The 26,780-nt window shown below is 43.2% G+C and overlaps 2 protein-coding genes across 2 annotated transcripts in view; both read right to left on the bottom strand.

Moving 5' to 3' along the window:
* Window positions 1-9,000, bottom strand: part of mtmr3 (myotubularin related protein 3) — a gene marked incomplete in the record, with an annotated part of 25,381 nt that extends 16,381 nt beyond the window's left edge. The window contains 7 exon segments of the mRNA XM_035658807.1: window positions 228-310; window positions 1,241-1,261; window positions 3,322-3,441; window positions 4,183-4,272; window positions 5,466-5,522; window positions 6,738-6,813; window positions 8,816-9,000. Of these exon segments, the coding sequence (XP_035514700.1) occupies window positions 228-310; window positions 1,241-1,261; window positions 3,322-3,441; window positions 4,183-4,272; window positions 5,466-5,468 (317 nt within the window).
* Window positions 9,001-9,416: 416 nt separating this feature from the next.
* The window catches only part of cux2b (cut-like homeobox 2b), a 91,051-nt gene continuing 73,687 nt past the window's right edge, over window positions 9,417-26,780 (bottom strand). Inside the window, exons 9-22 of the mRNA XM_035657658.1 lie at window positions 23,220-23,268; window positions 22,420-22,524; window positions 21,266-21,457; window positions 21,090-21,148; window positions 20,952-21,000; window positions 20,737-20,836; window positions 19,744-20,373; window positions 18,438-18,539; window positions 17,436-18,274; window positions 14,691-14,856; window positions 14,172-14,477; window positions 13,903-14,091; window positions 13,528-13,804; window positions 9,417-13,421 (exon numbers count right to left, since the gene is read on the bottom strand). Of these exons, the coding sequence (XP_035513551.1) occupies window positions 12,608-13,421; window positions 13,528-13,804; window positions 13,903-14,091; window positions 14,172-14,477; window positions 14,691-14,856; window positions 17,436-18,274; window positions 18,438-18,539; window positions 19,744-20,373; window positions 20,737-20,836; window positions 20,952-21,000; window positions 21,090-21,148; window positions 21,266-21,457; window positions 22,420-22,524; window positions 23,220-23,268 (3,877 nt within the window). The 3' untranslated portion in view covers window positions 9,417-12,607. The remainder of the gene's footprint in view (window positions 13,422-13,527; window positions 13,805-13,902; window positions 14,092-14,171; window positions 14,478-14,690; window positions 14,857-17,435; window positions 18,275-18,437; window positions 18,540-19,743; window positions 20,374-20,736; window positions 20,837-20,951; window positions 21,001-21,089; window positions 21,149-21,265; window positions 21,458-22,419; window positions 22,525-23,219; window positions 23,269-26,780) is intronic.

Below are 26,780 nucleotides of genomic sequence, written 5' to 3'. Positions count from 1 at the left end.
CCGCCCACCCCCCTCAGACTACCCCATGCGACCAGGCGGAAAACAACCTTGCAACTTTGACATACCGTCCTGTAAATGGGGGAGTCACCATTTTCCCCGGAACAGGCCCTTTAACCATCCAAATGATTTCTAAACGGGTTTATTAAGCTGAAAAAGTTGCCAAGTTCCCCTTTAAGATGAGGTTGGTGGAATGACTTTAGGTTGCAGGAGTGTGTCTCTCGTCATACCTGACAACTTTGCAGTCCTTACAGGTGACATGAAGCTGAAACATATCCCGACACTCGACGCACTCTATGAGCTGAAGAGGAACCTGTGGAGAAGAAGAGAGGGAACATTAACTCTACACTCAGTCAAACTTTGATGGAAAAGACTTATCGAGCGTATCAGAAATGTACCAACCAAACACATGCAGTCAGTACAAGTAGTGCAGTAGACTGCAACTCACAATCCATTTAGCCAATTAGTGATGGTCAACACAATAAAAAGGTTTTTCATGCCAATAATCAGCCACATGTGCTGCAACATCACATGTTAAGTTCAAATATTTAATTTATAAATTAAACCACCATTCATCCACATGGGGCTAAAAATATGTAAGTCACACAGATTATTTGTCCAGGTGCATTTCCATTAATTTTTCACATCACATCTCCCTGAGCTCTCTTAATATGCATAATCTTCTTAACTTTGAGTATGGGCGGACAAAAACACACAATACTAGATTGTCAAGAGCTTGTATCTGCATTTCCCTTTTGGCCCAGAGCTACAGTCTTATCTTTCATAGGCAAATACCATCCAAAGTACAGAACTGCCATGTGCTTATGACTAAAGAGCATACTTTGAATACTGCAGGGAAATAGCTATGCTGCTTTTGACTAAGCTCTGTTAATTAGTAAAGAGCACTTTTCAGCAGCACAGTGGGCTTTCACAAAAAGGCGTGGCTCAAGCTTCTGTTCACACACAGTCAGGAGCCGTGCACGATGTGCAGCCACTCATCAGCAGGTCAAGCACCCAATAAATGAGTGCAATGACAGGGTTACTGCCTGATGGCAGCTTGAATTCTTTGTGCGGATAGATCATATTTTTTCATCACGTCTACCTTAATCCAGCATCTGGTGTTAAACAGGATGAACAAGCAGGGTCCTACTCCTCTAGGCACCAGCCGGTTAACAGACAGGCACACACAAATTATACACTCAAGTCAACCACTCCACACCGTGCAGCTCTGCTGGGTACTTACTGACACCTCACAACAACAACTCTATCCAAAGCAAAACAGAGAGAACAATAATCAAACTGATGCATGTCGATTTGTGACTACTGTCTGTCTGTGTATGGGTGCTATCGCAGCACATTCCGGATGTTCGAGCATCCCGCTGCCACAATTTAATTCCTGCCCTCTAATCTACATCCCTAATCTGGCCACCATCAAAATTCCTCGGCTGCTTGTTAACAGCCTCTCGCTCTCTTGCAGCACCTCCCACCCCTGATTTGTGAGCTCTGACAACTCTGCTATGTGATGCAGATGCCTCATCAACCCTTCCCAATATGTGTGAGGAGAATGTTGGCTCTGTCTGATGTGAGCACAGAGAGGTGGCATGTGGGCCAAGAACCAGAGGTCATTCAGGTCCAATTAACCCTGACAACATATATGACATATATATACATACACATATGAATGCAACCAACAGAACCAATGAATACATTATATAGATATAGTGGTTTGATTAACTAAACAATGACATTTGGGCTTTGGTATCACTATTACTATTTCAGTTTTCAAACAATGCAAAGTAACTGACTGAAAACCTAAATATAGGTAATGACATGAAATACTGCAGCCATCACTGGGGCATCATTTGATTTATTTCACTATCTACTGCTGGTACCAATACAAAAATTATTTTGATACCTTACTTGGAACATAAACAAAACATACAACAACTGTCCTTAAATAAAATAGTGTCGAAATGTTGAGAATCAGGAACTATCTGATCAAAGAACAAACAGGATTTCAGATCTGACCAGACTTTTAGTACTTTGGTACTTAGTGCTACAGACAGTAAAAAAAAAAAAAGAGGTTCAATGAATGTTGCTAGCCTTATCCTTAACATTGATTAATTATTGTCAACAAATCCATGAAAAGACCAAAACCAACAACAAGTTCGTCTCTCAATACTCTGCGACTTCTACTAGCTCTCATTGGGTCTTACTGAAGACACAGATCTTTAAGAACCATCTGGAATATAAACTTTAATTTTTAGAAGGATATTGAGCGTTTTAGGTAGCAGGAAGGTGGGACTGGCTCCAAATAAACAAGACTGGCTGCGTTCAAGTTGTCACCCAGCTCAACTGCGTGTTTCACAGATTCATTTTAATAGTTGACCATACTTATTGACAGGATCAATTCATTGTTGGTTTTAGTCTTAGTATCACCAGAAGTATCCTTTAAAAATGAGTGAAGTATATTTTTGAAGAAAAGGAAGTGAAAAAAACAAAAGCTTTCCCTGCTTGTCATTGCACAACTTTCCCGCGGTCACATATCAGCAGCAGAGCAGCTTGGTGATCTGAACATAGCATATGTTTTTCTTAAGGCATTTAGAGTGAGATTTTTTTGGTCAAATTATGAGAAATACTTCATTTGTGGATTAAAAACGTTCATAGAATTGCAAGTTGATAGAGAGCATACTATCATAACAACAGAGAATACAGAGTCTGAAAAAAAAGTACCACAACCCTGTGTCCACAACAGAACATACAGTACAAATGTATATATATTTAAATGTATGTATGCATTATGTGTATATGTGGGGTGACTCTAGGTTGTAATAAGCCTGTCTAGTAGCAGGAGTATAAATAAGAAATAAGAAACCATAGTGCAGTGAACCATCTTTGCAATGGCAAATGGAGGTTTTTTTAGAAAGTGACCACACTTGGGTAACAAAGCTAGTCTCTCTTTCTAAACGTGGTAAAAAGAGACAGAGAGAGGGAGAGAGAGGGCGCGACTGTTATGCATCCCCTCTGGAACCACTGCAACCAAGGCAACGGCAAGTGCAGAGAGAAAGCGGAGCAGGCGGGAGAGAGTAGAAACAGAGGCGATGAAGAGTCACGCGGTACTGCTGCCAGTGCAGATCAGCTCTGAATGGCCTGGTCACCACAGCGCTGGCACAATGGCCCCAGCTCTGTCCATTCACAAAACATTAATACACACTTTCACACAGCCTCCAGTAGAGACAATGTAGTTCACTCTTTGGTTATTTAAAGCTGTGTTTCTCTAATCGTATTCTCTGACTTCATCGGTTACTTTTCAAAAATACTTACGTTGACAACAGACTCTTTGAACTTGATGTGTAGGCGGTAGTTGGACGTTGCGATGATGGCGTCCTCTGCTCTCCCCACAATTAACTCTGTGAACTCCCCGTGCAGCTCAGGAAAGGGCACCTAGCAACAGCAGGAGATAAAACATTTCAGACAAACTGCAGCAGAGCCACAGAGGGCTGTGGTATGATAGATTATTGCACTAGATATGGTCATCATGACTACTTGTATTGTACTACTTGCCAATGAAAAATTTCCCAGGTTAAGTTTTAAACTGTAAAACTGTAGGCCCCTTTCCATAACCAACTAGCCAACTTCTTCGCTTCCACCTCCCTTCCAGAAATGAAGGAGAAACTACAGTGGCTTCAAAAAAAAAAAAAAAAAAAAAGCACAAGCCACTTTCTAGAGCCAGTGTTTGGTTTGTCCACTCTGGGCTCCTGTAGAAACAAGGAGATTCAACATGGCCGTCTCCATGGAAGACATCCGTAGATAAACACGGCTCATTCTAAGGTAACAAAACACATTCCTATATTCAGGTGAATATACACTAATGAAAACATACCTAGGAATATATATATATATATATATATAAACATGCTGGACCTTTAATGAAATCTTTGTTTTTCTCAACAACATAGACCGTAAAATAAGTTTGTTTTTATTTTCAGATTATAGGGCTACACGTCACTTGACTTTTGAGCTCCTGAGACCGGTCAAACTGAAAGTGAGCTTAAGTCACTTGCGACTTAAAGGTGGTTATGTAACTGATTACAGAGACTCGGCCACACATTAACACATAACTGTCAGAGGACCTGGGTTTCTTTTACAGCATGAGATAAGCAGCGAGGGCAGCGGCTTCCTCACCTGCATGTTTTCCTCCTCTAGGACGGGGGACTTCTTGGGGAAGATCTGATTGGCCTGGATACACTCCAAGCTCTGCTGCCCCTCCTCCTCCTGCAGAGAAAATGCTTGTTAACTGAGTCTTTACTGAACTAGTCTTGACTTTAACAACCAAAAGCTTCTCTCACGTGTTTGTTTTAATATGGCTTTCGAAACCTTTGCTGAGTATTTCTTTATTTATCACTCTGCTCCTGTCACACATTCACATTCACAGCTTTGTCCACTAAGCTGCTCTGCAGGAATTGTCTGGGGTGTTGAAAAACGTACTAAATCACCTTTGTAGTAGTCGTGACAGAGAGTTGATTTAAAGCCAACTTGACAGTGCTGTATTTATGCGGCTGCATTTTCCTTCCCACCCCCACTGTAATGTGCAACCAAGGCTAATTTACTATAATCACCCGTTGTACAACAATATATGGTATAACAGATGCCAGTAACATACAGTGCTCTAAAACTAAAAATACACATGGTAATTAATTTACACAAGACCCTGAAAAAAAAGGAGAGCCAAAATTGAATTTCTGGTTGGCAAAATCAAATTATGAAGATTTTTTGTTTAAAGGCAGTTTCCACCAGCAGTCTGTAGCCTTTCATGAGGGCCGAATGTTTGAGGTCACAGTGCACAAGATGAACATATTTCACAGAGAATGAATCAGTGGGGAATGTGAGGCATGAATATACAAGCGGATTCAGGGATTTTTCCTCAAGGGCAAACTGGTGGAAAAAATGTCTGGCCTTGTGCTGACAGAGATCGGTGGGGATCTATGGGCTGTGTGTTTGGTCAGAAGTCCGAACAGTGTGCAAAGAAAGATTAAGGTGGTCGAAAGAGATAGAAGATAACGGACAGCAACGGCACAGTGGGATGCTGGCTCAGCATGAGCCGAGCTGATACACACAGGCGCCGTGGCTTGAGGAGCAGTGTGCTGTGAGGCCAGGGGGCAGGCGCCACACAGCAGTGTGCCAAGAACGCAATAACACACACACACACACAGTTCAACAACCAACAGCAGTTATGTCATGATGCAACGACACAACATAAAGTTTTTCAGTGAAAACCGAAAGCTGCCCTGCTTAGGCAGCAGCCTCGGAGGACCTTTGACCCTGTTGCAGCGGATGTAAGTGTCTGCTTCCTGATAAACAGAGCTGATTAATAGTTCAAATCAATAGAGAGTTTCCAATCCGGCACACTGCACCCGGGCCACACCGCAGTTACTGCCCGAATCATGCAGGAACTGAAAGTACTTTACCATGGCCCCTGTGAAGGAGTGTGGGTCACCCAACGAGGAACTCCGGCCTGGACCAGTCTGTACAAAGAGAACACAGAAAGCTGAGAAATTATTCAGAAAATATGAAATTATATTTGATGAGTTTAAAGTAAATATCTTTAAAACACAAAACAGCCATCATCTTACGTGTGGTCTGATCAAATTTCAAATTAAGATCTTCTTGTTTTCTCCTCCAGCCTGAGGTGAGCCATTGTGCAATTGTAAAATATGGAGCAACATTCATAGAATTCATGATTGAAATACTATATTGCCTTTTCTGACAAAGTCTCACTATCAGCACTGATTTCAGGTCAGTTTAGGGCATTGTGAAACTGCCTTTTTTTTTGCCACAAAGCTTCTTTTGGGTGGGCATCAATATTAATGATTGGTTTTTTAAATTCAGTTTAAAAGGAATTCAAGGTTCAGTTGTTCAAATCAGTGGGTCACCATTTTATCTGGCAGGTTTATCTAACAGACAGTCTTACTGACAATAACTAAGAAACTAAACCTCGATTACTTTTAAGGTTTACGCCATCATTCTGGGAGACGGTTAGTGTCCTACAATGTAAACACATGTTTACTCGTGGTGGCTGAGGGGTTAAGGCACCGACCACAAACTACAATGTCTCTGGTTCGATTCCGGCCGGGGACCTTTGTTGTATGTTATGACCCATCTCTCTCTCCTCATTTCCTGTCATCGCTCTACTGTCCACCCTCAAATAAACAAAAAAATGCCCCAAGACATACTTAAGAAGTACATGTTTAGCATCTAAACAATGTAATTCCAGTATTGTTTTTTCAACAAATGCCTTGCTAGCCCGAGTCTCATCCATCAGCCCACAGCTTCTACTGTTGATGAAATGACAAACAAAACTAACTTTTCTGAATTCTGACGGCCGATCCAACTGCTGGCCTGTTGTATTGGTGATGTTGTACGCAAGCATCAGGATGTTTACATACTTTCTCAGGGAATGGGTCTAGGCAATGAACTGACTGTAGCCCATGATCGACCACGAGATTGTGAGCCCCTGGTTGGGCAGTCAGACATTCAATAGCAAATCAATTCAACATGAAATGGCACAACAAGGGGAGGCTTGGCCAGCAACAGCAGCATTTAGGCCTTCAGTAAGGCTTATATTCAGTCGGTTGCATCAAATGTAGTAAAGAGGGACAGAAGTACGACCGCCACAGCAGATGATTAAAAAACAAACGTCACATAACAACAGTGAAGTGAGATATATCTATCAGACTTACCACAGACAATCAGTAACGGACGATGAGCGGTCCTGATGATCCTGTTTGGAAACTCTCACAAGTAAGACATGGAAATCTGTGAAAATGAAGGCAAACATGTAACTGAATAATGAGCAAATGCTTTTCCTTACAAACTGGTCTATATTTTGCAAACAGCAGACTTTTTCTCTGAGACGTTCAAGCTACAGAAGCTCTTTTGATTCCCTTGCAAATATAGCTGTACTGGTGGTCACAGCGGCTTGAATGTGAGCTCAGAGATACCACTTAAACTCAGTTGTGGAATGGAAAAAAGTCAACTGCACCTTGAAGCACCAAGTCTACAGTCTAGCCAGCATACAGACATGGTTCAGTCACGTGAACTTCTCATCTAATGTTCACCTTTAGAAGTAAACAAAAACACGCAATTCATACAATTTTAAACGTGCTGCCTCGTCTTGAGGTTAATACAAGCTAATGGAAAGTGTTGCAGATGTGCTAGTGTGAAAGAAACACATTAATGGTTAAACCAGCCAACAATGGCTGGTCAAGCACACATACTTGGCAGAACCAAACACTTCAGAGGACTCGGCTTGATGGATGGTATTAACTTCCTGCGCAGTGTACAGTCGGAGCAGCTGAAAAATGCCAGCCACCAAGAACATGAATCGGTACCTACTTTTTTTGTTAAACTATCTTTAAGTGATATCACATCTCTTTTCAGAACAGCCAACCTGTTAGGGATCTCTCTGGCCCACAAATAGTTGTACGGTCAACTACCCTTGCAGAGACTGAAACCTGACCCGAGAAGGTCAGTGAATGAGAAGAATGAGAAGGACCTCAACACTGGAACATTTAAGTAAAGCTGGCTGCCTAGGGGCAAACACAAGACAAAGATCCCACTGCACCAGTGGCACAGGAGGACCGGAGGACCGCAGCACCGTCCGGTTGTTGAGAGTGGTGTGAAGAGGCCGGGGGGGAGGTCATTACCTCACTGGCCGAGTCCGGGTCCAGCTTTTACTGCTGGCGCTACCTGATAAAGCATATCTGCCACACACACAGGGCTCTGTTTACTGCAGCGGGCTCATAACCCGTGGCTGCGGCTCAGTTCTGAGTTCAGAGTCACACAGGGAAGGCTAAGCCCCTTAGAGCCTTAACGTTACTCCTATCCCGTGACAGGCCACCATGCATCATAGGCTGCAACATTACAAAGCAAACAGCCCCAATCTCCTAACTTATGTTAGCTAGTTGTTGACTGTGGCAATTAACAGCAATTACACTGAGTTAGCCTGACTAGGTTGACAGTCAGGGAGTAATACTGACCTTAACAGCCGCACTAAACAGGCATTAACTCACATAAAAGCATATCTGTCGGTTAACTTTGTGTCTGAAAAAAACAACCAGATTCCGTAATGTTAACGTTATGATTTCACTTTCCAATTGTAACATTAACAAAGGCGAGCTAAAACCTTGACGTTATTTCCACTAAGCTAGCATGTGCAGAGGAGTTAAACGCAACGTTGGCGAGTAAAAATAAGCTACAAGCATCCAAAAAACATAGCAAACTATTGTGAATTGTTATCTTAACGAGTGTTAGCAAGGGCTGCGCGACTTAACGCTAACAACTATGCAGAAATCCTTTATTAGCAGGCAAAAGTCCGTAGGTAACAAAAGGGTTTGTCTGTATAGATAACTAACCATATCAACAGACAAAAGTAACTAGCTAGCGGTAACATTGCTGTCGCTCATCCTTCTCTTTGGGCAACGATAAGCTAGATCTTCTGCAGCTAGCAAACGTCAACACTTCACTAAGAGGAACACGTCCACAAAGTAATGCTAAATGCTAAAGTGGATATTTGGATTTCAACGAGCCGACATTAACGTTTAGTACGAAGCAGTATGCTGATTTGTTGCAATCTCGTAGTACTCGGTGTTTGCCATTAGTAACTGTGAGCAGCCTGTAAGCGGGCTCGCTAACATTAGCTGGTGGAGCTAGCGCAGCTCTCTGCAACTGTTTTTGTTGTTATGAGATGGAGGGCGGAACCCAAAACGGAGGCCTCTGTCAAAACACACCGATGAACGACCACAACCGGCGGACTCACCAGGGAAAGGAGCGCTGAGAAGTTAGCAGCCAAAGATTCATCCGAAGCCCGTGCAATTACTAAGCAGCAAAAAAACCTCGATCAAATAAACATTAGTCATATCCGAGCCGAGGCCAGCTTCACTGCGTCCCTTTCCAGCACCGAGCCGTCGTCGCCATCGTCGCGAATTCTCCAGCCCAACAACCTACGTGAGTCCGTGACGTCATCGCGTCAGAGCGATGCGATGGCCAGGGGAGGGGCTCAGACACACCATGCGGTACGATCATGTAAACACTGGACTGCCCGAATACGTATAATACATATACAGGCTAATGGACATTAATGATAGTGAATGCAACCAGAGTGTGCCAGTGTTTACATTATCTAAAGACTGCTAATCAAGCAAACAATGTGGAAATGACTAACTAGTTTAGCATATAGTACATTCTGTTTTAGATTCATACAATACATACACGTTACAGTAAATGACAGTGGGGTTTAATAGCATGTTTTTTTTTATAGATGTACCTTTATTCATTTGTGTGCATTCAGATGCACTTGGGGAGGGGGGCATTCCTAACCATAAAGAAATAAAAACACAACACAGCAGGATCTTAAACAATTATGTATTGAATGATGGCTTACATATGCAAATTCAATTCCAAGACGCTTGGTATACCTTTGTCCATTCTTAAACATTTAATAGCCTGACATGTGTGAGGCATTAGACAGTAATTTACGCCTGCAGGACACTTCTCTTTATTGACTCACAGCTGACTTTCAAATGAAGAATTTTCTTTGTGATAAACCCTCAGTGGCAGAGTTGTAAATATTGTTTCTATATTAACAACTATGAACACAATCATTCAAATTTTGCTCACCAATTACCTCATTATTTAGTGACAAATGTCAATTATAAAATAAAACCATCTAATGTGTAGGGCTCTTGTTACACAAAGCTTTTTTTCTGAACTGGGCTACCCTACACCACTCTTAAATCACACTTTACCACTAGGCATTAGTCCTGTGGGGATAATGCATGAGGCATATGATATGGCACAAAATAATCTTGATTTAAATATTTACCTGGAAGTGATGTTTACTGGGTCGTTATTGGGTTCTGATTTGCCGGGTTCATGATGACTTTGTGAGAGCCAAATTTATCAGCTGCACCATGCATGGACTTCACTAATGTAAAAAGACTTGAAGTGCTGATTCAATGTCCCTGTGCAAGAACAACAACACAAAAACACAGTCTATCCCTTGTCATGTGACTAGAATGGATTTGCATGCAAAACAATGAGATGGGCTTTACATGAAGAGATAATGGTCTGGGTAAATACATTTCTTCTTCAGTCATATGTCCATGTTACCATGAAAGACAATGAAATTTCCACATAAGAAATGCCACTTCTAATCATACAGTATATTATGCACAAAAAATGGTGGTACGAAAACCAGAGAAAAATCTTCTGTGGCTCCAAGAGAAAAGAAAAACAGTATTTTAGAGAGCAAAGTCTACTGATCTCAAAAAATGCAACCCATTAGCTTCATCCTGGTAGCTCCGATCGACACTGTACTTTGACACATCTGTGTAATGAATTACAAAACAGCAACAGCTCTCTGACAAACCACCGCTTTCTGTGAAAGTTGCATTTCCCATATACACACAACTTCCACAGGTCCATTTAATATATAACGGAGTCATTCTCTACAACACATAATGTTTATCATAGTCACCACCACTGATGAGAGCAACTGTTTCAGTAAAGCTTTAAAAAGCAAGACTACCCTGAGAGAAGGTCTAAAACGTGGGCAAGCTTGCCAGACCAGAACTGGCTTGAATGGGTTTGGTTTATTAAATCTGTACACTCTATTTCAATATAATCAGCACATTTTGTTCCAAGAATGTAAGATATTATTTTTTTTAGTAATTGTGTAATATATATCTCTACATAATACAATCCAAGTCCTCTGAACTATGTAGACATGTGCAAGTGTTTACTACCAACTTCAACGATACAGTAAAGGCAAAGACTTGTGGACACTAAGTTAGGATAATGTTGATATTTGAAATTTTCTTGAGTCCTCACAATTATCAAAATCTAAGTGCTGTAAGTAGTTCATACACGAGGTATTGAATATCTAGTTAACTGTTCTGAGTATAAAATAGAGGCAAAATACATAAAGAACATCTTGCAAGCATGACAAAGAAACTTCTACAGACACAATACACAAGTGGTCAAAGATAATATGAGGGGATACCTGTAACCTTTTGTGTCCTTGAATATAGTGTACTTACAGATTTGATGTTTTCATGTTGATGAGAGGTCATACTGTATCATGCTCTCACATACTGTGAGCCTTAGCCCCAAGGGAGATCAATTCACAGCACTGCATTGTTGCTCAAGGCAATCTTTTCATATCAAACTGCCCGGCTAAACATCTCCGTGCTTAGAGGTTGAGGTGTGTTTCATCAAGTACACATTATTCTAGCTACAGTAAATGACCCATTTTGAAGAAGTGCACCGAGTCAGGTGTTACCTGTGAGGAGGATCATAATACACACACATAAAGGAATTATTAGCTCCCCATCTCCTCATACAGCAGCATATTCTTTGTAAAAGACAAGATTTTGCTTGTTAAAACTTGCTCCGTGTCTTGATCTCGGCACAGCTGAGGCATGATACGGAGTACTTTCCCTCCATCGATTCAAATAAGCGTGGGTCATGTTTATGTATGTAAGAATGAAACGCATGGTCATAGCATGATGTGCATCAACATAATCTGAGGTAAACCAGGTGTCCTGTGTCTTGGCCTGTTACAGTCTGAGAACCAGTGCCTTAGAGGGTCAAAGAGGTAAGTCTGAAAGAAATCATGTAAACTGTGCTCGTGTGTAGTGAATGTTTCACTTACTACCAAAAGCACAAGGGCCCTAAACTGTAAACCTCAAGGATTATTCAAAGAAAAAAACTAAACAGAACACTAAAAGTACTCTACTCATTAGATTCAACGTTTCCTTTTTTCTTATTTTTTGCAGGGTTTTCAACTTTTTTTTTTCTCTTGTTTTCGCTCAAGTATAATCACAGGTGACTAACTACAGAGGATAACAGGGTCAGGTGAGTACCATGCTACATCAGGTTTAGAGAAGGCTATTGCAGACAGTTCTACAACATGTACAACCACATTTTATACGTGTGAGTTACAAATATTTCAAAACATATCACCAAGAAACTAAGTACATACAAGATGTTGAATATTTAGAGTCTTAAAGGACTATCCCTCAGTCAGTAATAGGATTTCATGTTACTTGACTTAAACTGTCCAGTCTTACAGACAAAATCTGAAAAATTGCTATTCAAAAAGTAGCAAATTTGGTCAATGTCTCTTTTCAAATAGTTATAGTGCTTTTAATGGCTTAAGACAGGGGTCTTTTTTTAATCTCACCCAGTGGCAATCTACAGAACTTCAGTGTACATTTTATGACACCATAGCTGCAAAAGTCTTCATGTCAAGTCCAATAGGTAAAACAACAGCTAGTGCTGTCACATATATTTAAAAGTAGTATGCATTATCAAAAAAAAACAAAACAAAAAAAAAACAAATACACAATTATAAATTTTTTTTCAACTCTTTAAGTTCTTGTAGGGCATTCAGCCATATGTTTAGCTCTGCGTTCCCATTTCCTATGAGTTACCAGTCTGAGAGGACAGGCCCCCAGGAGCCAGGCTCCATTCCAAGTCTTCAGGAAGCTTCTATTTCTCTCCTGTGTGCCGCGAGGGTCATCAGGACTAGATACAAGTAAGAGGGGACTTAAAACTCCCACTCCAGTGTTTCCTCTCGATTGGCTGCTCTCTCTAGCCTGTGGATGATGTTATTGAGGTTGGCCATTTTCTCATTGCGTCTCTGAGTGCTTCTGTTGAGTTTAGGGCTTTGGAAGGGAGGGAGCGGGTTAGGGTCCAGGCTGTGATTGGTGCTCGTCGAGGGCGGGTTTGGCAGCGAGGGCGATATGGGAGCGGATGAGGAGGGGACGGGGGAGACTGACATCATGAGGCCGGGTGAGGATGCGGCAGAGGGGGAGTTGAGGGAGACCTCCAGGCTGCTGCGGCAGGGCTCCGACGAAGCCTTGAAGCTGACCGGGTCAATGGCGGACTTTCCGGAGTCTTCCCCCTCGTGCCTGGACTGGTTGGTTCTCTGGGGGCCGTCTATGGAGACTGCGACATGGTAGAGCCCTTGCGCCTGGCTGCTCATCCCCTCTTCTTGCCTCAGGCTCTGGCCAGCCAAGTGGGGCTCGCGGTAGACAGTGATGGAGTCCTCGTGTTCGTTTTTTAACGGCGGGAACTGCAGTGCCGTGGAAAAACGCTGAACTCTCAACTGTTTCATGGAGCCCTCCCTTCCCTCCTCCCCCTCGTCTTCCCTGTCTATTGCCTCTTGTTTGACGTGAGGCAGTGCTGTGTTGGCGCTAAGAGGAAGGCTGGAGTTGATGTGTCCTGAGGGCTGCTGCAGCCTCCTCTCCTCTCCATCGGAGTGGGGGCTCCGCGTCACCGGCGGGGAGTAGCTGTGGTGCTCAGCATCTGTGTCATTGTCTGGCAGACCCTCCATCAGTACCTCCCGTCGCATCCTGGACCTGGAGACAAACACTGCTGTTAGTCACATAAGGTCGTAATCATATGAGAGTAATTAAAACAACAGAGGCAGCCATTAGCAAACTTTACAAAGGTCATTGGACTGGCCTGTAGTTGTGGAACCAGTTGATGACAGTGTTGGTTTTGAGTTTGAGCTGGGAAGCCAATATCTCGATGGTGTTCTGAGAGGGGTAGGGCTCCAGGAGATAGGCTTTCCTCAGAGCTTCTTTCTCCTCAGCTCCCAGCACCACCCGAGGCTTCTTCACCTGGCTGTAGGGGCACAGGTCCAGCGAGGCCAAGGTCGGACTCACACACTCAGAACGAGTGCTGGGTGAGTCGCTGTCTGAGCCGGTGCTCAGGAGCCCATATCGCCTTTTCAGATAGGCTGGAGGGAAGACAGTGACAGCAGGTGTAAGAGGATTACAAAACGCCATCAAATTCACAAACTCAATAGATATTACAGAATACACTAAGGGTCCCCACCTTTCTTCTCCATCTTCTTCATGGCCCTCAGCTTGTCCACATTGTGAGGATCATTGAGCCACAGCTGCATGCGGACAAACGGCTCCCTGCCTTTCAGGCTGAGTTTGTGCCACGGTTTGGGCCTGGAGAGCAGGTCGGACACCGAGCCTTGAGTCAGTCCCAGGATGGTCTCCCCGAAAAGACGCTGGCCTGTGGAAAACAAACAAAGTCTATGTAAGAATTGTGTCTACATTCATCAGCTTAACCCTACAGTGTGAGTTCAGACCCACCTAGGTTGTTGTCTGTTAGCACCTCCTTGACCTTCTTGGTGATGGCGTAGGTGTCTAGCTCCGGAGACATGGCCACCAGCTCCTGGATACCCAGTGGGTTTGTGGGCTGGTGCAGGGCCATGAGGTTGGGAGTGGATTTCCCTCCCTCTGGGTGGGGGGGCAACCCCAGGCCCAGGCCCTCAGGCTGCTGGTTCTCCTTGCTGCTCTCCAGGGACAGGCTAACAGGCTCAACCAGCGGACTTGGGTGGCTCTCTGCTGGACTAGGAGGTGGGGAGGGCGAGGACTGGGCCATCACTGGGCTTTTTTCTAGATGTGGGAGGCATCACAAAAAAAACAGTAAACGTATGGCCTAGATGCAGCCATTGCAGATGTCCCACTGTATGTAGGGTGAAATACTGCAACAATTAGGCTTTTTCAAGTTTTGCATTTTTACAATTGATATGCTGTTATTGAAGAATCTCAAGTGATTCTTGCTCGTCAAATTCTGTTGGTATGAGTGTGTGTAAACTGCAGTCTCACCCTGAGTGTGGCCCTGGTTTGGGGGCTGGCTGAGGCTCTGACCAAGCTGGTCCAGTAACCACAACTGCATACGGATGAAGGGCTCCCTGCCTTTCTGGGTTAGCTTGCTCCAGGGTTTGGGCCGAGACAGCATGTCGCTCACACTGCCCTGAGATAGCCCCAGCACCTGCAGCATGCAGTATAGGTTAATATATTGTATTGTATCTTCATCAATACTAACAACAAATGTATATGATTATTGATTTTCAAAATTATTATTACTGAAGAAACAAATTTGCTTGCTCTTTACATTTGTCCTCAGTGATACACTTTCAGAAAACAACCACTAGAGGGAAGCAATACATCAGAAATGTTCATGTTGAGTCAATTTTAACACATGGATTTCACTTAGAGCTGCAACACATTACATGGATATCATCATTTTCAATAGCCATAGTGTAATTTTGCATCATTGATCACAAATTTATCTAGAATATTTGTGGTAATAAACCAACAGAAAACATTTAAAAAAGCAATGGTATATTTTTCTTTCTTTGCCTTTTTTGACTTACAATACATTTTTTGTACAAACAACATTTTTTAAAACACACCTGCATGTGCAAGGAAAAAAATGGTTTATATAAAATTGCTGCAGTCTTCGACCTAAGTGGAACTTAGTTGGAAGTCTAAGAAAATTTTACAACAGTCACAGTCAAATATTTTTGAATATGATTACCACTCGTGGAAAGGCTCAAGCTGGGGAATTCAGACTTTAACCCTTAATATTAGCAATGTAAAATCTGCACCATAAAACCTAAATGTGTTGTCTACTCCACAGAGGATGAACTGTTACAAATGACAGAGGTGTCTAGAAAAACACCCAGAGGGATTTTCTGGAAATAAAGGCATATTTTCTAGGGCTGAACTAACAAAACTGACATAGAAACTACTGTTGCTCATTTCAGGGAAAAATGCAAATAAAATGCAGTGTTATGAAAACACATTTCTTCCTTTCTGATTTCCTCTGTTCCTCTATTTCCTCGATTTCTCTATTTATCACAGTGAATGGTTCCAATTTTTTTTATAAAATGTCAAATTTAGTTCAGATGTTTTCGAAGTGGGGTTGTATGAGGTAGTTATCCATAGTCAGTTCGGAGCCAAACTAACCAAAGTCACACAATAACACGAACAAAACAATCAAGGCAGCGGTAAACCAGTCCCGTGTTCTGTGAGGTAAAATTACTGTTTTGTCAAAGGAGTCTGGTGGCTTTGAAGAAAGCATATAAAAGCTTCAGTTTCCCACTAGAAAGGACTGTCTGACAGCAGGGTAAAGTGGTAAAAATATTCTTCAAATAGCGTACACTTAAAGTGATTGATTCTTTTAAGTTTTTATGTGGCAAAAATACAGTTTTCTGCAGCCCCATGCACAGCAGTACATTGCTTAGCTTCCGTGACGGGACTCCTGTCTGCTGGGGGCATACCGACCGCCATCTACTACTGATTATGGTAAAGTAAAGTAAAATTATGATTTCATCCATTTAAGGAACAAACTTATCCAACACTGATATTAATCATCTGAAAAAGTATTTGCACTTTGTTACTCAAGCAGCCACATTTGACTGATAACTAGATTGAGATTGATTGAATGCAGACAGACTAAATTCCTACAAGCACACCGTGCCGCAAAGGAAATTCCAGAAGAGATGTGTTGTTGAAGACTATCTGTCTGGAAAAGCTTACAAAGCCAGCAAACCACAGTGAGAGATATCTACATGGAGAATACAGTGGTATGGGGAAACTTGTGGCCAGCCTCCCAAAGGTTCTGCAAGGGCGCAGCGACAACTCATCCAGGAAGTTACAAAAGATCACAGCAGGGCATCCCAAAAAATGCAGACCTCCCAGCTAAGGACACTGTTCATGGCTCCACAATATGAAAGAGATGGAAAATAGGATTCAAGGGAGAGTAGCAAAGCAGAAAGCATTGCTCTCTTTTCATTCACTCATTTGCAGAAAAGCACCTCCAGGCTTTTAGGATAATGTTCCACGAAGACATTAACACAGGTTCTACTAGGTGTAAAGAATACACAGCATTTCATTCTAATGACAGTTTCCTACAGGGCTGGGAGACCTATGCAGATGTACCTGAAGAAACAGTCAAACGTGATAGTTGTTGTGTGATGGTGTGGGGAGGCTCAGGCCTTGTTATTATTAAGGGAAGCATTAACAACTGCTCAGTGCCAAAATAATCTAAAAAGAGAAGAGTCCAGTCATCTTTCCAATGAGCTGTGTTGTGCACAAGACAATGATCCAAACCACAAAAGATCTGAGGGTGAAAAAAAATTAATTAAAAGTTTTGAAGTGGCCTTGACAAAGTCCTAACGTGAACTCAGCAGAGACGCAGTAGCTCAACTGAAGCACTTTAAATGCGTCTTTCTGCATATAAAAACATATGCTGCTATCAAATTAGAAGTAGTGTTGGGCTGCGGTTATTGCTGCTTAAGTGGTGCGGCCTATTATTACATTTAAAGGGGGCAATTACTTTTTCACATGGATGATTTGATTGTTGGATTACTTTGCTCCTTAGATAAATAATAGTGTTTTGTGTTTAGTCAGGTTAGTCAATATTAAATGTAGTCTGAAGATGTGAAAACATTCAGTGTGACAATATGCAATACACAGGAAAACAGGATTACATTTTCATGGCACTGTATTGTATCTTAGCAGGCTGCTTGTAGTTTCTTTTAATAAGAAGGAGCAACATCTGACCTTTTCACCAAAGATCCTCTGACAGATGCCGTTCTTAGCCAGCTTCTCCTTCACCTGCCTGGTCAGCTCAATGGTGTCCACCTCCCGGTACATGTACATCTCATACTGCTCTGGAGTCAGCGGCGGCACAGTGGGCTTGAGGGCACGGGGGATGTACGCTGGGTAGTAGGAAAGCCTTCCTGGACCGGGGCCAGGAGACTCTCCACTTACCGACGTGTCTGACTCCACTTTCACCTCCACTGGTCGGCCCAGCCCCAGCTCGTCCTCGGCAGCAGACGCCTCCTCGCTGTTGGGGAGACCCTCGCCGTTCTCCAGACGGGGCCAGGGCCGGGGCAAGGCAGAGGGGCCGGAGGAGGAGGAAGACAAGGAGGGAGAGACTGAATTGAAGGGCCGAGAGCTACCTCCGCCACCGAGCACCATTGAGCCCCGCTCCTGAGACCAGTGCTGGTCGAAGTAGGTGCCTGCTTCGCCGATCTCTGATTTGACTTTGCGGATGATGTTCTGGACGAATGCGGCTGGGGATAGGACGCTGAGAGGTGTCTGGGGGCTGCTGATGGAGTTGGCCATGCAGACTGTAACGCAGCCTCCTTCCTCCTGTTTAATGGAGATGGGTAAAGGCAGGCCCCTGGAGCGCTCCGGGGGCCCCAGACGCTCAACCTGAGCTCCTGAACTGACCGTCGGGGCCCTCCCGCAGACCTCCATCTCCATCAGGGCGTGTTGCTGGGCTTCCATCTCCCTCCTGGCCTGTTCTAGGATGCTCTTTATGGTTTCATCAGAGCTGCTGCCAGGCCCGTTACTGCTTCTGCCTGATGAGCTGTTCAGAGACGACTTTCCATCACCTAAACCAGAAAGATGCATTCTCAAATCCACTTTCTAATTCAGATGCAATAAAATTGTGATCAAAATTCCAAATAAAAACAGTAAACATCATTGTCAATTTAAAAAAAAAATCAATCAATAAGGCTTTTAACTATGACTTATGACTTGCAGCTCCATCCTCACCTCCCCTCTGGGACTGGATCTCCTTCTTGGCCTGCTCCAGGATATTCCTAATGGCGTCGTCTGACCCAGTTTCAGGAGTTCGGATGCGCGGAGTGATGCTCCCTGCCACAGAGGGTAACAGAAAGAGATAGAGAGAGAGGAGAGAGGAGAGAGGAGGGGGGTGAGTGGGATGGTTGATCAGAGAGCAGTTCCAAGGCTTTGCTTTTGACTGGTAGATCAATGGCTGCCTTTGAGCGCGTGCCGTCTGAGGTTGCAGTATACGGGAAACTCAACTTTCAAAAGCTGTGAATCTAGGGAGAAAACAAAGTTTAAAAGTAACACTACAAACATGGCAGAGGAAGCCGCGAAGAAGTCAAGGATGAGGTCCAAGTAGATTAGAAGGTTTAAACGTACACAGGTCCAGAAGCTAAGCCACCAGGCCAAGACGGCATGATTATATCTGCTAGAAAAAGGTATCATAGCTTCATACACTTGGAAATCCCTTGAACCTAGTTCTTGTTTTGGTAGATCTGTGTTAAAATATGAACTATTAAATCTGAACCTTCAGTTTTCAAGACAAAACAAGTGTGAAGGTTAAAGTTATCCTAACTGTCTGTTGTTAATTACCACTGGTTAGTGCAGAACTGCCTGCTGGTTCAACTTTAGCCTACTCTACCTTAAAGCTACTTACTTCTTTTCCTTATTGTTAATAAATCCCATGAAACTACCAAAACCAAGTCCATTCATTCCTACTAAAGAAAAAAATGGGGTTACAAATACATACTTTCATTTTAAAAAAGGCTAATTTCCTAAAACAGCTAAGCACTGTAGTTTTCAGCAAACATTTTAAAGTAAAAAGTATTTCCAGCAGCAAGACTGTGGACTGACTCAAAAAAACTACAGTGCCCATGTCCATGTAAATGAAGGAATATGTTTTTTAACACAATGGAGCACAAAGGAATACAATACATCTGCTTTGGTTACAAACACTATTTTGTTGGTCAAATTTTTATTGTTGGTTTTGTTTTTTTCATGGATTTGCTGACAATAAGAAAAATATAATATTAGAATATCACCACGACTTATCTTTTGACGGTCATTGTAAACATCATGCAATGGTTGAATGTGAAAGCCACTGGTTTAGAAAACAAGATTAAGGATTTGACTTGTTTAAATTATCTTTTTATTGCTGCTGTTACTTCCTATATTGGCCTCTAATGTAAAGTGGCCAAAGCTACAAATATTAATAGAGCGTGTTGTTCATTCCCATCTGAACTTGCATGTTTTTCAGAAACATTCCTGTCATGTGCCCCTCTTTTCCACTCACCTCTCTGGCGGACCTGGATGGTCCTGAGTGCCAGGATGTTCTGTTCATCAGAGAGGAACTGCTTCATCTTAATGAAAGGCTCTTTGCCTTTCACAGTCAGCTTCCTCCAGGGTTTGGGTCTTGCCAGGATCTCGCTGACCGAGCCCTGGGAGAGGCCCAGCACATAGTGGCCAAACACACGCTGGCCAATGTTATGCTTCAGCAGCTGCTCCTTCACCTGGAAGGCGATCTCTGCCGTGTCCAGTTGGTCCTCGTCTCCTGCGGTGGAGCTGCCGCTTTCCGACTGGTCGCTGGGCAGGCCAGCGTCGACACTGCCCGCCCCTGCGGACCCTTGGGTGGCTGACATGAGGGCAACTTTGGCTGCATAGAGTGCGGTGGGAAAAGCCATGAGGCCCTCCTTTTTAAAGTGAGGGGAGAGGAGCTGCTTGTGAAGGATGTGGTCTCCTGACAGTCTGTCTCCGGAGCACGGCGACACAGAGAAGGGACGCGGTAGATCGTGGCTGGAGGAGGAGCCGTCCAGGGTGGGAGGGCCGGGGCTGGGGGATGTGCGGCCATCCGCCTGAGAGGAGGATGAATGGGAGCCGGGTGGCCTGCCTGTCTCTCTACCTGCATCCTCAGACTGGTCATCATCTGATGACAGGAAACACATGCTTACTGACCGAGCTCATATATAACACATACATGGCTTTAGTGTCATTTAGTGTCATTGAACCAACCGCTATCTAGCTGGTAACAGATATTTCAAGAATTTTTCTAGCCTTGCATACCTAGACTACATCTTTCAGGCTCAGTTTATGCAAAGAGATTTAAGTCTGAAAAATATGGACTCCAGAATTTATTCATCCTGATTAATGAGTACCAAGCAATCAGTGAAGTATAGGATTTTTTTCAGAAGATGACAAAACTCATGGCTTCTCGTTAAGAATCTTGTGGTAAACTATTTAAACTAGCTTTTATAGAAAGAAAATTAAACATGAGAGACATTTATTTTACCAATGCTGTGCAAAATTCGGGCCTTATCAACCAGGTATTTGTGAGATGGAAGAAAGGCTTCTTTATCCAGCAAAAGAGCCTCTGCAGCCTTGGCAGAATCCTGTACACACAAACATATGCACACACAAAAGCTGTATTCACCAAAGGAACATTAGGAAGAAAGCATAGGTCTACTTGGCTGTGTGAACAGTAAGATGGTGCAGAACCATATATACCTGGGACGAGCTGCCATTGGCTGAAGCCAGCTTCATGACCTTTAGGATACTACAGAAAAAGACATGTAGAGAAAGTCAATTTTTGCGATTTAAATTCACATTATTATGAATGAGTTGAGTTTTCACTTAAATGATCACCTGAGTTCAGTTTTAATCTCTTCATAGTCCATCTGGGATTGCAGTTTAGCTTCTAATCTCTGAAATGGAAAAAGCAAAGTAGCATGTTTTATTTCATATTAATAAGAGTTTCATTAAGTTATCAGAGCCACTGAGGACTGAAGAGGAGTTCGCCATGTTCTGTTGGAGCCACTCACCTCGATAGCTTCGGTCTTGTAGGCCAGCTGCCGTTCTAGCTCTAGGATCTGATTGGCTGAGGTCTCTTGAACCTCCTGTAGTGTGAACTGCAGCCGCTGGATGTTTTCAAGAAGACGGAGGATTTCTCGGTCTTTAGCCAGCAAGGCTGCCTCAAGCTGGGAGGGCAGCACCTCGCCCTTCTCGTTCTTCTCCTGACAGGGCGAGAAGGAGACATGACAAAGGGTGTGAGGGGGAGGGAAAAAAGCGATGAAAGGTGTGCGGAGAGGAGAAAATGTGAGCCTGTGAATCACAACCTCTGCAGTGTTGATATAATTCAGACAGTTGGAAAGTGAGGGAACTTGAATTATAGCAAAGCTGAAGAGGTAATAATAAATACCTCTATTTTTTGTGTGATCATATCTGATAATACAAGGTACTAGGCACAACATTTTTATACCAATTACCAGCTCCAGCACTGATTTCATGAATTTGCTGATTTGTACAGACAAAATCTCTCTTTAGGAGTGTTAGTTTAGGGGTTCACAAACATTTACATCTCCATTATTTCTTTGCAATTTCCCTTATCTTCTCTAAAATTTGCTGAGGCCTAGGTTATCTCTGGGACATAAACTACAAAGTTATCAGGGCAATGATGACTTAGTATCACAGAAGTTGCCAAAAATAAAAAACTAAAACAAGCGCCCTAGTGGTGGAAGAGGTATTCAGATTCTTTACTTAAGTAAAAGTAGCCTTGACACAATTAAAAAATACTCCAATATGAGTGCATTAAAACTCCAAAGTAAAAGCATTAAGTATTATAAAAATGTATTTAAAGTATCAAAAGTTACTCAGTATTCATATGCAGAAAAATGGACCCTGTCAGTATTATATCATTATATATTATATTGTGTTATTATTATCAGTAACATGCAAGTACATTTGTAATGTTGTAGCTGGTCGTCAGGGAACTACTTTAACTATGTTACACACTGTTGTTTTTAACATATCATCATATGTCATATAAATGTAGTGGACTGTAAGTACAAAGTATCATACAATAGAACAAGTCAAGTAGCTTAAAATTGTACTTAAGTACAGTACTTGAGAAAATGTACTTAGTTACATTTCAATACTGCCTGGATATGGTCAAAAGATAGAGACACATTATTCTTACCCTGCTAGTGCCCTCTGCTGGATGGCAGTTCCCTGTGGTGGCACTCTGGCCGCTTGCTATCTGCTCTTTTAGCCTCTCCACTTCCCTCTGGGCCATTTCAGCTCTCTGTGCACAGACATGGTATCACAGCGTTACAGTTTTCATACACCAGCCACATCAATTGGCTAATGAAATGATCAAGGTGAGAGTGTATACATAAATCAAAGGAGGCTCTGAATTTTTAGAGTCGAGTGGAAAACCTGAGCAGGGGCACGAGCAGACGAGTGCAGCCACGGTTTATTCTGCTGAGGGGGCTGTTTAGTCAGTCCACTTTATTCCCCAAACTGTTTACCTGCTCTGTCACACCCGGCCTGCTAATTAATGATTCATTTTGAGAACATTTATCTAGGAGCTGATGGCAGAGAGCAGCAGAGTGAGGAAAAAGAGCACGGGAGAGAAAAGCAGAGGGGAGAAGAAAGGAGCAGAAGAAAAGAGGTATCACCAGGATGGGAAGCAATCAAGGCAGTGAGATAACTAAGAACCCTGGCGCTCGGCACTCCGGCATCAGTCGCGCTCGGCAGTCTCCCGTTCTCTGCTGAGTGGAGCCGTGCTGCCGTAGCGTGCCCACCGACGGGGGCTCAGGTTTACTCTCGCTAATCACACACTCGGGGGAGGGAAGGTGGAAGTGGGAGGAAGGGAGGGGTGGCGGGGGTGCCACAGGACGGAGGGTGTCTAATTAAAGCCAAGGCTTGATTACAGGAATGATTACCTTAACGAAGGAGCATCTCAATCAGAGAAGTGCAGCGGAAGACTGTACTCACCTGGTTTGCTTTCTCAAGATTCGCCATTATGGCGTCAACCTCCTCTGCCCTGGAACACACACACACACACACAGACAGAGAGGCACAGGATTATTGAGGAGATACTGTTAATCATTTAATTAGTTAATGATTGTTTTATTAAGAGGCCTGTGTTCTAAAAGTAAATCTCATTCTTATTTTCCTTATATGCATTTCAGGAAATCTAAATATAAAGAGTTTTACACCCTAAGCCTGTACCTAAGCTTAACCTTATAATAACTGATTCAGAGTGTTGTTGTCACAGAAAGTGGCACTACTGTGTTGTACTGTGTTGTGCTGTGTTGTTGTGCAGGAGCTACCATAACATGCAGGTAAGTTCACATAGACACTTGGGATGTACATTAAAGGACCGGTGTGTAGGATTTAGTGGCATCCGGCAGTGAAGTTGCAGATTGCAACTTAACATTCAGGAGGATCTATTGTCAGAAATGGAAGATATAATTTAATAGTTTCATGTTTTCATTAGTGATCATAATCATTGGGCCAATAGGATTGTTGTGTTTTTTGTTAGCTAGAATGAGCCGTTTGTATTTACAGAGGGGAAGAACATGGACAAAACCAAACAGTGGCTCATAGATAGGGCCTTCGTGTTTTATGCGGCCACCATAGTTTCTCCACACACTTCACAGCCTGTCTCATCCCAGGTTGTCAAATACAGACGCGAGTGGTGTCAGTTAGTTGCAATCTGCATAACCATCTGCGGATGCACAAACCATCATATCCCTGGCTCAATGTAATCCCAAGTTCTATGTAACTACGCATGTTATGGTAGCTCCCTGCACAACAACACAGCACACACAGTACAACACATTAGTGCCATTCGTGACAACAAACACCTGAATCAGTATTATAAAGGTGATAGCTGTGTAGGGGGGGTGACAGGCTCGCGGAGGTTCCGGGGCGGGGGCGCGGGTGTGTTTTGAGGGGTGTGTGTGGCCGAAAGCAACGCTGGGTGCCGGGTATAATTGAGCTGTCCTAGAGATGCCAGAAAAAAAAAAAAAAGAAAGATTGCCAGAGTGGGAGATGTCTGAGCCTGGTTTAAGCACCCGCGAGGGCCTTGCGCGTAAGTTAGCAGACAAGGTCAGCTAACGTAACTGTAAGAGTCTACGTATTCCAGTATCTCCGTCAATGGGGAGATCCGTCCTCTGCTGTCCTGTAGTTTGTGTTGTGTGTCCGAGCAGACAGTGACGCGCATGAATGCGAATTTTGGAGAACGCAACACAAGGTAAGTCAGTCATTCCGCTGCGCAACCCTCTTCTCATGATTGAGACATGCTGCTGGGTCTCGTTCCTCAAGGTAAATATTACCTGGTAATCAGACCCTTGGGCTTTAATGTGTGTTAGGACACAGTTGTCCGTGGTCACATCGTGACACCCCCCCCACCCCTCTATTTCAATGTCCATCATTCACTTCGCGCTCTCCTTCGCGCTCGCGCCGAGTGGTGCTGATTAAGCGTATGTAGTTAAACCTGTCAGCGGCTGGCGCAGGTGGGCACGCTACGAGGCGTAACGGCATCCTCACCTACAGCAGGTCTCTCTCTGACGATACCGCGTTGGCTTTCACACCTGCTGTTCCTTGTGTTGGTGCGAACTTTGCGAATCTGTTTGCATGCCTCGTGCTTATTAGTTATGTAAAGAAATAACTTAAGTTTGGGGGGCCCGGTTAGCTCAGTGCGGTAGAGCTGGCGACCCATGTATCAAGGCTGAGTCCTTTTGCTGCAGTGGCCCAGGGTTCGAATCAGACCTGCGGCCCTTTGCTGCATGTCAATCCCCTTCTCTGTCCATCTTCAAACTGTCAAGTCTGAAATATAAAACCGGCAGAGTAAACGCCGCCCCAAAAGAGTTGATTCATACTAGTTATTATCTATCAACTGCTCACATTGATTGACCTCTGTGTGTCATGCTCTGGTCCTTCGATTCTTATATCGTCTTCCTCTTCTGTCTTCTGCGCACGTCTTTGCGTGTTCTGTGCCGCTCTGCTTTATCTACTCTCCGTACGACTCTTTTTCCTCACTCTCCGAATGTCGCTCGGACGCTGCCATCAGCTGTCCTACGAAGTAAAATAGCTCATACTCAAAGGAATGTAACTGAGAAATCTTTAAAGTATTGTATTAGCATACAGAAGGCCGGGGGTAATTGATGTAAGTGGCATACTTTTAAATATTGGTTAATATTGTTAACGTACATAGGACTTTCTCACTCTTTGCTCGCTCGCCGCACGACGCAGGAGTTATTACTCAGAGGTCGGTTCTGAGCGGTATATAAGAAGGCAGTGGACTGAACTATCAAACAGGCGCCCTCCTCCACGCTCACACCGCGCTCGCCCTCAGCAGAATGTTAAACTAAAGGTAATCGGCTTAACCTATCGTCAACTATAGTTCTGGTGAGGTTGGATCGGGCATTGAAGAGTCTCTTGGATGTTCTCCTTTAAACAGAAAGAGGATGCTTGACTAGCTTGGTGCCTGGCATGAACTGCATTGAGGTGTATTTCTCAACTACGAACGCTCTAAAAAATTCATGAGCTGTCAGGCTTTGATTACCCCTATAACTCGCTCACATTACATCAAGATACCCCTCACCGCTGTTGATCAATTGTCATTAGGCGCATTTATATGTGTGTCTGCGGTGTATGAAAACTGTAACGCTGTGATACCATGTCTGTGCACAGAGAGCTGAAACAAATGAAATTATGGAGCGGACCCACTGAAGGGAAACAGTAGAGTGTAAGAGGCTTTAGAGGTCCTGGGATTAATAGGAACAGAGCCGAGTAGTGACTCAGCACAGGGAAATTGCCATTACAGTAAAAAGGCCACTAGCAATGGATGGTAAACTGTAAAAAGATAGTAAAAACTTTATGCGACATGTGCATTCAGAATAATCTTTTGACCATTCCCATGGGACATGAAGATAATTCTAGGGCGAAGTAATTTGACAATGTTATCATAATGATACTCCCATTTTATCACATGTACTATGATAATCAATTAAGAAATGACATTGAGTACAAATTTAAACGTATGACATTGACCTGGCACAGTGCATGCTGTTTTCTTCTCAAACCCATTGTTCTTCACTGCTCGTAGTCAGATAGAACCATTGTAACTTAACCAGCTACCACCCTGTCTCTCCTTTATGGTAAATAGCAAAGACCTTGATGATTGTTATGTTTTTAAAAGGCCACAAGTTAACATTGATTGTCCTGGATAAACAACATAGTTGAGAAGGTTTATGTATCCTGGTGTGAAACGGCACAGTGTGCCATAAAGTGTATTCTCTTAACAAAAATCCGTTATTCTCGACATAGTTAGACAAACAATGATATAATATAGCTATTCAAACTGTACAACAGGACAAACCTGCTTAATTTGAAACAGAAAATAATAATTAGCTGAAGGCTAAAATTCATAATCAAAACTGAACAGCTGCGACCTATTGTTCCTTGCATAAGTTGAGGAATAAGATAACTTGATTTGACAATGACTATGATAAATAGGCTCTTTTGTTATAACTCCGAGCTTACTTG

This window comes from Morone saxatilis, unplaced genomic scaffold, assembly GCF_004916995.1.
Source record: "Morone saxatilis isolate NCDOM2014 unplaced genomic scaffold, NCSU_SB_2.0 Contig16, whole genome shotgun sequence".
NCBI lineage: Eukaryota > Metazoa > Chordata > Actinopteri > Moronidae > Morone > Morone saxatilis.
Note: the sequence above shows the minus strand (reverse complement) of the source record. Positions and strands in the feature narration are given on the sequence as shown.